The sequence below is a fragment of the Peromyscus maniculatus genome, chromosome X (assembly GCF_049852395.1).
Source record: "Peromyscus maniculatus bairdii isolate BWxNUB_F1_BW_parent chromosome X, HU_Pman_BW_mat_3.1, whole genome shotgun sequence".
NCBI classification, from domain to species: Eukaryota; Metazoa; Chordata; class Mammalia; order Rodentia; family Cricetidae; genus Peromyscus; species Peromyscus maniculatus.
The window spans coordinates 23,453,188-23,467,157 of NC_134875.1; the positions used below are offsets into that span (position 1 = coordinate 23,453,188).

General features: G+C 41.4%; 1 protein-coding gene across 7 annotated transcripts in view; it reads left to right on the top strand.

Annotated features, from left to right (window-relative positions):
• Positions 1-13,970, top strand: part of Hs6st2 (heparan sulfate 6-O-sulfotransferase 2) — a 279,059-nt gene that overhangs the window by 229,095 nt on the left and 35,994 nt on the right. For 5 of the 7 annotated variants that reach the window (XM_042269012.2, XM_006995340.4, XM_015988801.3 and 2 more), the window contains one exon: positions 8,359-8,445. The exons of the other annotated variants lie outside the window; for them this stretch is intronic. In XM_042269012.2, coding sequence (XP_042124946.1) covers positions 8,359-8,445 — 87 coding nt within the window. The remainder of the gene's footprint in view (positions 1-8,358; positions 8,446-13,970) is intronic. 7 annotated transcript variants of the gene reach the window in all.

Sequence of the window (13,970 nt, forward strand, 5' to 3'; positions counted from 1 at the left end):
ATTTTTGTTTCACCTGTGATTGAGCTCCCCTCTGTGGTATTTGTAGTAATTGCCACTTCCTCTGGAAAGAGAAGTTTCTCCAGAGATGCATGTCGGCAGCCGTTTATGTCTTCCTCCCCTGCTCTTCAGGTATCAGGGTTCTAATTGTATTTTTTTGGAAATCAGGGACAGTGCATATAGGTGATTGTTCTCTTGATTTTTATTAGTGGAGCTGTCCTGTGCAGCAGTGGCTGTCAAAATGCAGATCATGGGCAGACAACATTAGCATTAGCTGAGAACATGTTAGAATTGTAAATTCTCAGGTCCTCGATTTACTCCCAGAGCTTGTCCCCATGTCCGACTGTGGTTTTATTATGGAAGTATAGTATCCTTCTACTACTCAGGATGGTACCTTAAGATGCAGTTAATAAGCCAAAACACAGAAACAACATAGGGAAGGGCAGTAGAACCACAGAGAAAAGTTAGAGTCGATTTTAGTTTAGCCTCTAATATTTGGTTAGCCCTTGGGAAGAGTGGACAAAGGAAAGACATGAACTGTAAATGAAGCTTGGATTTAACGATTAATTTTGTTCATCATCCAGTGTCTTCCCTACACTGAGGTGGCAGCAGCATGGGGTGGGGGGCTTTGTGATGGGTTTCCACTAAGGATTGACAATGTTCTTTCTACCCACTCTCTGTATCTAGCTTAGTGATCTGTCTGAACTAGGGGATGGGGACAGGCTTACAAGGAGATGAAATAAGAAAACCACTGGGGTGTACAAGGATCAAGACTTGCACTTTCCTTCATTAACCTTAGCATTGAGCTTTATACAATTGAATCTACTGGCTTGGCCTCTTTTACTTGGATCTGTAATCTACAGATCTTTGCAAAGTCCCCGCAATGCCCATAAACCAAGGAGAAACTAAACATTCTGGCAAAGGCTGCCACCAGACACACCTGCTTCTTAATCACATGGACAACTGTCCCATCTGGTCTCACTGCTTATCTCATCCTTAGAGCACCCCTTTGGAGCAGAGATTAGCTTCTTACTCTGCCTTTCTTCTGGAATTCCAGTGTCATCTCTCTAATGTCTGCCCAAAATTGTCCATCCATAACCCAGTTTAATATGTGCTAAGCCAAATCCCTCATCATTTTCTATAACCTATATCCTCCTCCCAACTAATCTCTTTCAGGGATAGAGTAGACTTGTTTACCAGTCTTCTGGCTTCTGAACATTCTCTGCAGCTGTTATTTAGAGCTTATTCTCATTCCTCCAATGTAGTCAATCTCCAAGTTCTATTATGTTTTCTTTTTTTTAATTCTGTCCATAGTTTCTTTCTTTCCACCTTTCTAGTGATCAGGCCAGTCCAAGCACCTTTCATATTTTAGGTTTCAATCATCCAAAGCCAGCTAATCCCAGAAGTATGATTTTTGTTCCTCAACCTTCCTTCTGATGGAGGAACACCAGAGCTTGACGTGAATATAGTAATAGTATAATAGCACCTATAACTGTTAGTTAAAGCTCCACTGGCCCCAGATACTCTGAAAGCAAGGTTCATACGCTTTCAAAATACGTAAGTGATTGGCTGGCTTACATGAGATCATAATATAATTTAAAATCTGACTCAGATTTTCCTCTGACCCCAGTGAGACATTAAGGGACTTGACTATCACTCTCTTGGAAAAAGCCAGCATGTGCCAATAGGTGAAGAGAGCAAAACAGCACCAATAATCAATGAGCTCTTTGCTGCAGTTCCTGGTGCCCTGTGGTGAGCTGTTAGAGTGAAAAGTTAATGGAAGGGAAAGGGCAAGATAATATATATGCCCAGGCAGCCTTTCCTCAGTTTTGCAATTATAGAGCGGCTGTCAGCTTCTCTACGAATGGGTTACCTGATTGGTTTAATCCCCTCTGTTTTACACATAACAATCCTAAGATAGCAAGAAGGTAGACTTCTTACTGGCAGCCAAGATTAGAACTCAAGATTCCTGAACGAGTGCTTTGAACTTAGGAGTTGTTAAGAGAGACTATAGTCATACACTAGGCTACAGGGCAATAAAGATGAGCCATTATCTTCTCTGAAAAGCCTCAGTTACTGTCCACAGTTAAGCCAAGGGAAGCCAGGGGGAGGAGCAAAATGAAAGTGCATCTTAGGAAACTTCGAGGACTTTCTTCTCTGCTTGATGAGTAACAGAAATACAGATAATGAGTACAAGAGACTAAAGGGACCGTGGACTCTAATTCAAACACTTCTGGTAGAAGGAATGAAAATGAGAAGGTTGCGGGGCAAGGAAAGAAAACCACTCAGGACATAACAAGGCAGGAAAATGAAATACAGATGCTTCATCAGCTTTAATTAAAGGAATCAATATTTGAAGAGTTTTCTTACTCGGTAACAGAACAAGGGCAAACTACTTCAAAAATGTAGGCCTCTTCGAGAAGAGAAAGGCAGGTTCTCACCAGGAGGCAGTCATGATTTAAAAGCCTCTCTCCGAAGATTCCCACTTGGCAGATGGGTTGTTGAGTGGACTCAAACCTCTGTTTGGGAAGCACACTGGATGCGTGTGTATCCTTGCTAGTGCCTGTGTTTTAAGTGCATTTCCCAATCCTAGGAACCTTCTGAATCCTAGAGTCTTTCCCAGAAGCACAGAATAGCCACTATTTCTCCCAAGAGAGACTTGGAAGGAGCCTTCCACTGTTGCTTGGGCTACATCTTTATTATCACTTACAAGAACATGCATTGGAAATCATTAAAAGCTACATATGGTTGCAACAGGGTTAGGACTATTATTAAGAAGTACTAGCCTATCTTCCAAGCATGCTTGCTTGAAAATGAATTTTTTTCAAAACTCACATGTTTTTGCAATATACATGTGATCAAACATCAGCAATTGGATTCCAATTCTCCTGGACCATTCGTCAGGCATGGAAAATGTGTGATATATATGTCCCTACTTCTTTTTCTCACGCTGTTGCCAGACTTTTTAATCTTTGATAATAATCCTTCCCTCTGATCCCAAATACAGCTTGTTTTTTATTTATTTGTTCAAGACTTTTCTATGTGCTTGCTTTGCCTGTTTTCTGTTGCATTAACCAAATTCATGAGCATGGGTTAATTATAAGGAAGCTGGTTCGTTTATCGTGGTTGGAAAGGCACTGAACATCGAGAGGGGACGATTTGATATCCATTGTCTGAAACCATAATGACAAGCAGATCCACTCCTGCTGGAGTTTTCTCAAAGAGGTAATTATGACCCATCATTCAGTCATAGCTGAAGTCCTCACACTGCATATAATATGACAGATGAAGGCAGGACATGTGAGAAAAGCAAGCAGACATGGGCTGAAGAGAGAAGATGTATTGTGGACGGTTAGACTCCCTTGAGAGCAACATGCTCTTATAGTAACTAACCCATTCATGAAGGCTCGGACGCTATGAGCCTGATTAAATGGTAATCACCATTAAATGTTCCTGTTAAATGTCTCAGCACATACCAATATCATTAAATTTGGAGATCTCCCCTCAATGTACCTTTTCCCGAGGACAAAGGATGTTTAAACCATAACAAGCACTGATTTAAAAGTTAGTAGAAGAGACAGATAAGTAATAAAATATAAGCAACACTGTGGGACCATATGCTCAATGCCAAACAATGATACAGCAACAGTAAGTATGCACTAGCCCATGCGTGGCTCCTGAAATACACTTTCAGGTTCTTAGGGCTCCGGGAATTAATTTTTACAATTTCAGTAACTGCAGAAGCAAACTGTTTTTCTTGGACCCGAGGTTTATTGTTTCCAGAAAGAGCTTATGATATACTTTGAGCAATACACATTTCTGCATGCTGCCCATCAAGAAAGTAGGTTAAACCACTGGGGGATGTAGATTGGTAGAGGGTATGACCTACATGTATGAGGTTCTAACTTCAATCCCAAATAGCAGGGGAAAAAAGTGAATGAATTGTGTTTTCAACCACCTAAATTCTTTGTTCATAATTACCTCTCTGGCAAGACTAAAAAAACTCCAGCAGGAGTGGGTATGGTTGCCATTTTAGTTTCTGACAATGGATACCAAATTGTCTCACCAGGAACCCTTTGAGAATGCTGCAGATGTGGGTCCATCACAGTTTTCCTACTTAGATGGAATGTGCACAACACTGCGGGATTTTCTTTCACACCCTTTCTAGCCTTTGGAGCATGTATGGAGCCTGGAGGGGGAAAAAAACCCTCCTAGCTATTAATAGTTAGTGAGGACAGCCCACCAGACAGTTGGAGGAGGGCTGGCTCGCATTAGCTTTTCTTATCAGAAACTCACCTGGAATTGGTTTCACAAGCCTTTGATGAGGCCCCGAGGAGAGCCAGAATCTTATCTCAAAAGAGGCTACAACTCAGGTGGGGCTCAAGAGGGCTAGGCCCCGACCCTCTGGGATTTCAGCCACAGCTCTTGAGATTACAACTTAAAGGAGAGATGAAAGTGAAGGGAGCTGACAAGTAGGGTAGAAGCAGATGGATCAAAGGAGTGACAACCGAGCATGTCTGTTTCAGATGCAAAGGTTAGGAACTAGTTCCAAAATCGGCGCAGTCCCCTCCCCATGCGCACATGCCACAAATTATCTTCCATAGCTTAGAAGCAAGCAGACGTTCCTGTAAGTCCCTGGGAGGGCTGGATGTTTCGGTGACCAAGATTCTCGGCAGCGTCTTAATCTTTGGGCCTTTGACCCGAGTCTTTCCAGAGCTTTGAGGCTCCCAGTAGTCTGCTGCTGCAGTATTTTCTCTTTCTCTCTCTTAGGGGGCACTTTGGGAAAACTCAAGGCCCTCAGAATTCCTGCTTTCATTGTCTTTGTCTCAAGGTTTGAGATTTGCAGCATCTTGTTCAGGTTTATCTATCCAGCCTAGATCTCTGGGATGGGGAAAGATGCTTTTTTTTTCTGCCAAATTCTGGCAGATCTCTCTGTCCAACTATCCTTATTAGCATAGCTACAAAATTGCCCTCCTAGGATCCAAGCCTGCCAGAAGTTCCTCTTGCCCACTCCTCTTTCTGATACATTTCCCACTGGGAACCCATCTGTTATTTGCACAGAACACACATTTGGAGACATTTGAGTACTTTCACCTCTAGCCTCGGTGCCATACCTTCCCCTTGTGATTTATTCTTGAGAATGTTTTTATTTTCCTTCCCCTCACATCTGCACTTCAGGGATTCGGCAGTAAGCCTGGGGGTGGGGTGGGGTGGGGTCATTTCTATCTTTTAAAGGCTACTGCTCCAGGACAACCCACCTCCAGAGCTGCAGTTAACAATAATAAGGCTGTCATTGCAGGCTGACATTTTCCCTTGATGTCCTGCCTTGCTGTCCCTTGAGAATCACTTGTAATGCAAATTTTAGAAGACCTTCTTTCCCAAGGCACAGAGGTGGGGATTTAGCAGTGAGAACGAGTGTTGTTTTATTCAAAAGTACATGGATGTCTAAAGTTAGATGAGCACATAATCTGAGCTTGTAGCCTGCAAAGGATGATTTAAAAGATCTCTGGTTTAAGAGTGCTTCCAGGCAAATTTCCCACTGCCTACTGTGTGAGTGAAGTATTGGAAGAGGACCAGTGCCTAGGAATGTAGAAGGGAAATGGCTAAGAGCTCCTTGTGTTATTTTCCCCCTTTGAGTCAGGGCCCTTTGTAACCCATCCTGATCTCAAATTTGATTTGCAGCTGAGGATGATCCTAAACTTTAAATCCTCCCGCTTCCACCTCCTCAGTGCTGGAATTTCAGACACACACCATCACTCAGGAGTTCTGTGGAATTACACACATACACCATCACTCAGGGTTTCTGTGGAATTACACACATACACCATCACTCAGGGTTTCTGTGGAATTACACACATACACCATCACACAGAGTTTTTGCTGTGGTGCTGGGGATCTAACCCAAGGAGTCATACACACTAGGCAAACATTGTACCATCTGAACTATAGCCCAGCCACTACTTGATTGTAACAGGAAACTTGTTGCATCCTTTGCATCAGACTGCACCCACTTTTTGAAAGCAATAATTTTGAATGCTTTTGAATGAGAGCTTCCTTCCTTCCTTCCTCCCTCCCTCCCTCTCTCCCTCCCTTCCTTCCTTGTTTTCTTCCTTCCCTCCTCCTCCCTCCTTCCCTCTTCCCTCTCTCCCTCCCTCCCTCCCTGTCCCATCCATTCTTCCTTCTCTCTTCCTTTGTGCTGTTTATTACCATACAAAGTAATAGGTCTCATTTGGCCTTTTCACACATACCTCTGATTGATTTTTCTGGTTCAGAATCTTTTGTCCAGATTTGAATTGTGGCAGTCAATTTCTGATCTTGGTTCTGGATAGGGAGGGTGACTGGCATTCATCCCCAAACTGCCTAAGAATTTCTTTGCCAAGAAATCATAATGGATGGGTACTGGTAACACTCCCCATTGACCTCCTCATTTCCCAGTGAGCATGTCGCCCATGCTGGAGAGTCAGTGAGCAGCACAGGGAAGTGGTGTCCTCACTGCTTCACTGTTTCAAATTTCAGTGCCTAACTGCAGAGCCACATACCATGCAGCAGTAGCAGAACCCACCTGCCTGGCTCCAACGTTACACAACTACTTTTGGCCCCTGTGGACACTCCACCCAAACTGCAGGAGCTTCTGCTAATATCGACTCCTCCTGATTAGTGTTTGTCTATGCCTATACATTTTTATTACCTTTGCAATCACAAGGAAACCCTCATTATTTCTTGTTCCAGTTACACCCTGGTGCCCATTTGAAACTAGTGAACACAGTATAGAATGTCATTTATGACCTCCTCACAGCCTTCACATAAATGCTGCTACACAGAGACACTTATTTTCAAAGGACTTTAAAGATTCATAAGAATCTAGAAGGCTCTTTGACATTGTCTTAGACACTATTCTCTACCCATAGAAGGTTCCGGGTCCATGAGATGGCTCAGCAGGAAAAAGCACTTGCTGAACAAACCTAACAACCTTAGTTTAATCCTGGAACCTTTGGCTGAATGAGAAATAACTAAAAGCTGTCCTCTGACTTCCACACGCACACCATCACACACACACACACACACACACACACACACACACACACACACACACACCAATACACACATACACAGTACACACATACACATATACACACACCAGCATGCACATGCACACATGCATTAATAATAATAAATTTTAAATTAAAAAAGAAGGTTATGGGCTGATGAGGTCGCTCTAAGCACTTGCTGCCATGCCTAATGACATGAGTGCATCCCTTAGGTCCCATAGAGTGGAAGGAGAGAAATAACTCCTACAAGTTGTCCTGTGGCCTCTATAAGGCTGTGGCACCTTGAAAATACACTTGAGAGTATACACACAATAAGTAAATAAATGTAAAATAGGGTCCTATTAAATTACTTGAACACGAAGATAGGCATGCTTTACGTTTTACTCTTTATGAAGATATGCTGACGCAGATTTTAGTAACAGAAAAAATTCTGATGAAATTGGGATAAATAATTCTACATATGAAGCAGAGAGAAAGGCTTTGAATTGGTTTCCATGGAAATCTGAAGATGAAGTAAAGTATTAATTTCAAGGCAAAGCAGCTGAATTGAAGATAATGGTAAAATAGTTTGATAAAGGAAATAGAATAAAGTAATCAAGGAGACTCCAATCAATTATTCCTCTTTGTTTACCTTGAGGTGATTAATTTGCCTTCGTTTATTAACCTGATGAGATTAAGCAGAACTTCCTTGTGATTTATTTAGTAATTGTTTCCAAGGTTTGACATAAGCTGTGGAGTTATTGAAGGTGGAAATTTAAATTCAATTACTCATGAAGCAAGTGGTGCTTCTCTTGAAAGAATATCTGAATTCATGGCCTTCCATGCAATGTTATGAATGAAAATTATTAATTGATCTGATAGTATCTCCCAAAGACACTTTGAAGTCACTCCGTTTCATATCCCTCACTGAAAGTCAGCAGCTTCAGAACTGAACTTATGATGCAGACACTCCGGTGGCTGGGAATGTAAGGGGTTCTTCTTTTGTTTTTCTTTGTTTGTTTTGTTGAAGAGTATCTACTACTCCTTTTTGACGATGTATTTTGTGCCTCTTTCCCCCCACTAAAGCCTTGCTGGGAGCTTGGGCTATGGTGCTACTATTACTGGAATGTAACAGGTCAAACTTTCTTCTAAAGGACAATTTTATTTGACCTTGACTAATGGTTCCGATTATCTTTGACATTGGAGGACATCACTGGATAAAAATTTGCTGGGGGAGGGGAGGGAAGGAGGGGGGTCTTGAAAATCGTTAAATGAAATGACTAATTGCTTTTTGTCTCTGTTCTTTATATATGTTTTTGTTCGGTGGGTATAGTAAGGATAGATGGGGTTCTTCAAACTTCAACTCAGGTGCCAACTCTCCATCATCTACAAAGACCCGGAGCACAACTAAGAGTGGGAAGTAAGTGAAAAATGCTGTCATGCATCTCACATAGTTAACACCAAGCCATGTGTCTTCATTTGGTCATTCATTCCTAGCCATTCAGTGAAGATGTGTGGATGCTTTCTGTGCACCTGACAGTGGGAATCCATAGAACAGTATCGATGTGGATGGTACTTGTCTAAGGAGGAGGGAAGGGGAAGAAAAGGCAGGAGATGATTTTGCAAGGGTGAAGGGTAAAGCCATATGTCTGGCAAGGCAATGGCAGCTTTATTATAAGATGTTAAAAAAAACTAAATAAGCAGCACTGGTTATCCACTTTATGGTTTGTGCAATGCATGGAAATCTGTGTTTTGAGCTTTAGGGTTAAATGTGAAGGTTCTAGAAAGCTAGTTCATCTGTTTCCTGGTTTAAATACATTTACATTTGAATTGTATAACTGTTTACATGATATGTTTATTCTTTTCACATTAACTGTCATGTACAATGTTCTACATCTTTTTGTATTGCCAGAACTTGTATTGATTGGGTATTTGTGGTAGTAGATTTATGTCTTTATGATGTGATGGTTCCCGAAGACAGCTTTGGCTAATCTCTCCTCTTGAATTCAGCAGAGCATGGCATTCTGAAGTGGTGTGTGCCTATGGAGATGGCATACATTCAATAGGTGCAGCCCTTTTATGAACAACTCAGCTTCTCTTTTCATTCATTCATTCATTTATTTATTTAATTTTGATGTACATTGGTGCTTTGACAGCATGCTTGTCTATATGAGGGTGTTGGGTTGCCTGGAACTGGAGTTACAGACAGATGTGAGCTGCCATGTGGGTTCTGGGAATTGAACCCGGGTCCTCTGAAAGAGCAGCCAGTGCTTCTAACTGCTGAGTCATCTCTCCAGCCCCTAAATTTTCTTATAGGCTCTTTTTCCCAAGGAGGTAGGACTTTATGCTGGCCTGCATCTAGAAAATGAAAGATGCCTTCATCACACTAGAAGCTCTAATTGAGTAATAAAATATGTCACTACAAGAGCAAGGGTTTGCAGTGGAAGGTGGATTGTAATGGTCATATATTTTATGCATTCAGCACTGGACACTAAATGCTGTACTTTGAATATAATCTGCTGTTCGATTCCCAATGTGAAATATCTATCGGCTGCCGCTTTCTCCTTTTTCACCTCCTGAATACCATTTCAGTTTTGCATATAAAGTTGATTGTGGCCTATCTGTGGAAATACAAAAAGTGGTAGTAAAGATATGAGACCAACTCTCTGAACAGTTAGAATTCATTTCAGTTATTTATTGCCAAACCCCACAGTCAAAATGCGCTATAGATTATGAAGGAGTATAATTGATTTCATTTCCCACTCCATTGTTACTGCACACTCTCAGCTCACAATGATGCATTGGAGAGAAGCTTTAACTCCAGACTTGATGTGCAGACTCTATCTGTGCACCCTTATTCATACCTGTCACACTGATGATTCTAGGGTACAATTTCCATTCATTAGACCCTGATGTATAACATGGATATTTGTGATTTACTGATGCACTTCAAAAGGAGCATTGCTCTGTATCTTTGGATTTTGCAGGCACCTGATCTTTTGCCTATTAAGTGAGGACTCTCTGTGTATCACCCAAGGAGCAGTTGGTATAATGTAAGTTAGGCTGATGTAGTAAATGCATGCAGAATGCTCTATCCAGGTTGTTCACAATAGGAGGCCTGAATAAATGCATTCCCAAGTAGACACCATGATCTTCTATCACAGCTACTCTGTGTTCATCCTAAGACTTTGCCATTCTGCATTCTGAGTTCGATGTCTTTGATTTGCCATACACAGCGACTTTCAGATTGAAATAGCCCCTTTTAACTTCTAATCATTCTGGTCAGTTATTAGTATTAAATCGGAAAGTTTTCAGAGTCCTTCTTCACAGTTGTGTGGACCAGATTCCTTTGTATCGTCGCCCTTCACTTATCTCTCATTGATTTTGAGAGGTAGAATTTTTTCTTAATCTGTCACTGCATATTTTCCCTTCCTTGGGCTATCTTTGTCCTCAGGAACAGCACTGGTGTCCCATGGCTGTGACAAGACACTTGGGGGCCTTCTTCACACTTTGTAGAATACTGTCTACCAATGTTTAGGCATTCTGCTCTGGAGTTCATAGAAAGGTGCTCTCTATATATACTTCTTGCTAAGTTGTCCTTGCATGCCTTCGGTTCCAGAGTGTATGGTGGTAGCAACAGCCAGCAATGTAAGGTGCCATTCTGTTGGGTTTCCTGGCATTATTTGATGTAATGATGGTAATTTATATAGCTACAGAGTAGCTCTAGTTTCTCTGTGCTAGTTTTGAGGCCTGATATAGGCTACAAGGAAGAAAGACTGTTCTCTGAAAAGAAATCAGCTCTTCTATTTTCTGAAGAAATTTAAAATGTAAAAGTCAATCTGTGCCAAGTTTGCCTCATGGCAAAAATTAATAGTAACTAGTATGTATTGCCTGTGTGCTTATGTGCCAGCATGTCTATGGTTCATGTAGTATATTTTTTCCTCATTAATCCTTGCCCACATAAAGCTCACAAAGTGGATATCATTATTATTATTATTATTTCTACTTTACATATGAAGAAATTGTGACTCTGGGTACAATAATATGTTCAAATGAGATCTACAAATGAATGCTTTTTGCAAAGACCATCTTTGACTCAAGTTCTATAAGTTATAATGTATATGTGTTCATCTATGTATGCATAGATAGATAGATAGATAGATAGATAGATAGATAGATAGATAGATAGATAGATACGGAGGAGAGAGAAAATCTACTTTGTAGCACTGTACTTTATCCTGGGGCCACATAGATAAAAATAAAAGGTTCAGTATTTATCCCCAAATAGCTCACAGTCTTAGTAAAGGAAAGTGGGGATGGTGATATGTTGTTTAAGTGATACAATTATATAATCACAGGATGTGACAGGAGTCACCCATGACCCAATGGAGTTATTGGGATGCAGAATAAGTCCTGTGTCTTTATTGCTATCTGCCTTATTTCCTTGAGACAGAACCTAAAGCTCACCATTTCAGTTTGGCTGGTTAGCAAGCTCCTGGTACCCACTTGTTTCTGTCCCCTAATACTGAAGTTATAGGCATACGCAGACCATACTCTCTACTGGTAAGGGGAATTTGAACTCAGGTCCTTGTGTTTGTACAGAAAGTGCTCTACTCATTGAACTGCCTCTCCAGCCCTGCATCATCTTGCATTTTCCTTGGTCTTGACCTAGGCTTATTACTTAAGAGGTGAATATTGATAACATTAAAGGGTTCAGGAGTCACCTCACCAATAAAGACACAGGACACCCTCCTCTGGCCCTAGTGTGTGTTTGCATGAGCATGCTTATCTGCACACACATGCATTCACCACTCACTCACTTGCCCTCCCTCCCTTCCCTAACAAAGAAAATCAAAGAAAATACATGCTGGAAAGGTGGGTCAGAGAAGCTGGAGTTGTGGAGTCGGTCAAAGCTAAAAGTGCACGACCAATTACTCCTTCTGACTTTTCACCTCTTTAGAGCCAACTCAGATCCAATGAAGCATGGTCAGTGAGGAGCTCAGGAAACCTCCAGCTTGGACGTTGTGTCAATTCTGCTTGCTCTGTTGCATTGCTTGGATCTGAATCTGGGCAGCCAAACTTCTGTTTCAGGGAAGAACAGATGGAGTGGGATATGTCTGAGCAGCAGAGCCAGACCACCCTGGCAATGACTTTCAGCGAGGAGCAAGCAATTTCTTCAGTGTTGACAGTGAGTCAGATTGACAAGACAGAGACAGAAATCAGTACAGAGCCATAGCATTTAGAGCAGACAGTGTAGATTTTACAGATGCTGCTGACCCATGACCAACTAGGCCAGACCACAGCACCAAGCCTCACATCGGGCTCCTTTTTGGAATATAAACATGTTACTCTGGCTGACACAGTAGTCCACAGTCAATCAGTTTACCTCCCACTGGATCACACAGAAACTGTCAAGGCTGAAAATGTGTAGTTGCCACCAGGAGCTTTCAAAGTGTTCAGATTTGCTAACTAACTTGTTCTGGTTTCTTGAGATACGAGTCTTAGTATGTTACCCACTCTGGCCTTGAAACTCTCACAAGTTTCTTACACTCTAAGATTAGTGACATCTGTCACTATGTCCCGTTTTAAAAGTGCTCATTTTGTAGGAGAATGCTTTCATTCTTTACATGAGACCAGTTCTTTTGCTGGACAGACTGTAAATAAGGACATCACCACTAAAGAAGGGGTATCCTGAGTCACACATCTATTTAATAGCAGATGGAAACCTAGAATTCTGGTCTTCTAATACTCTCCCCATACCCGATGCTCAACACTGAATGGTGTTTTTCTTCTAGAGAACATCACTTCAGCTCCTGGCCTCTTTTGTTCTTAGATGTCCAACTATGTACTTTACCCTCCATATTCCATGATGTATGGATTGGGGATGCAGTGAAAAATGGAGAGTTTGGAAAAATTAGATTTATTCTACTCTGCAAAAAATATAGCAGTAATGATGATGAAAGGAAAAAGCATGCATTTCTTCAATTCTTCATTTTCCTCTGAAATGCCATTCTGCTGTGTTTGAAGAGGTATCTTTTCTCGAGATTATTGTGGCACTGCCAGTGATGCAATAATTAGAATGTACAGATCACCACAGGTGTTTTCTCTCAAATCAAACAACCAATGCTGGTGGTCATTTCTATGTAGAGATACAGATGCCCCTCAACTTAAAATAGGGTTATGTCCTGATAAACCTACCATAAGCTGAAAACATCATGTTAAACTACATGTAAATGTTGGTGAGATAACTCAGTAAAATTCTTATCATATAAGCATGATGATATACATGAGTTCATGCCCCAGAACCCATGTAAGACTGCTGAGCACAGTGGCACATCTGTATAATCCCAGCACTGAGAAGGCTGACCCAGAAATATCCCCAGGGCTCACTGAATAGCCAGCCTGACCTGCTTGGTGAGATTGAGGTCAGTAAGAGACCTCTGACCTCTATATGCACATACACACATGTGCATGCACATTCTTAGGAGGCTGAGAGAGACAGGTTGTAAATTTGAGGTCAGAACCCAGGCTCAAAAAATATGTACTTAATAGACTGTTGCATATTGAATGTCAAATATGCCCCCTCACACTGCTCCATTTGAATACTTGAACCCTAGCTACTAATGCTGTTCTGAGAGGTTGTGAAACTTTTTACGTGTTGTGCCTGGTGCAGGCATAGGACTGTAAGAATGAGGCTTGATCTTATGGACCATCTCTGCTTCCAGCCCAAGCTCTCTGCTTCCTGACTTAGTAGATGTTATAACAAACTATCCCATAAGTTCCTGCCACTACTGACAGAGGCTGCCAGCCACTAAACCTTCTTTGTCTTTCTAGACTGTATGCCCTGAACTGTGAGCCAAAATAAAACTCTCCTCCCTTAAGTTGTATTTGTCAAATATTTTGGTACACAATAAGAGTGACTGATTATATATGTTTATACTAATA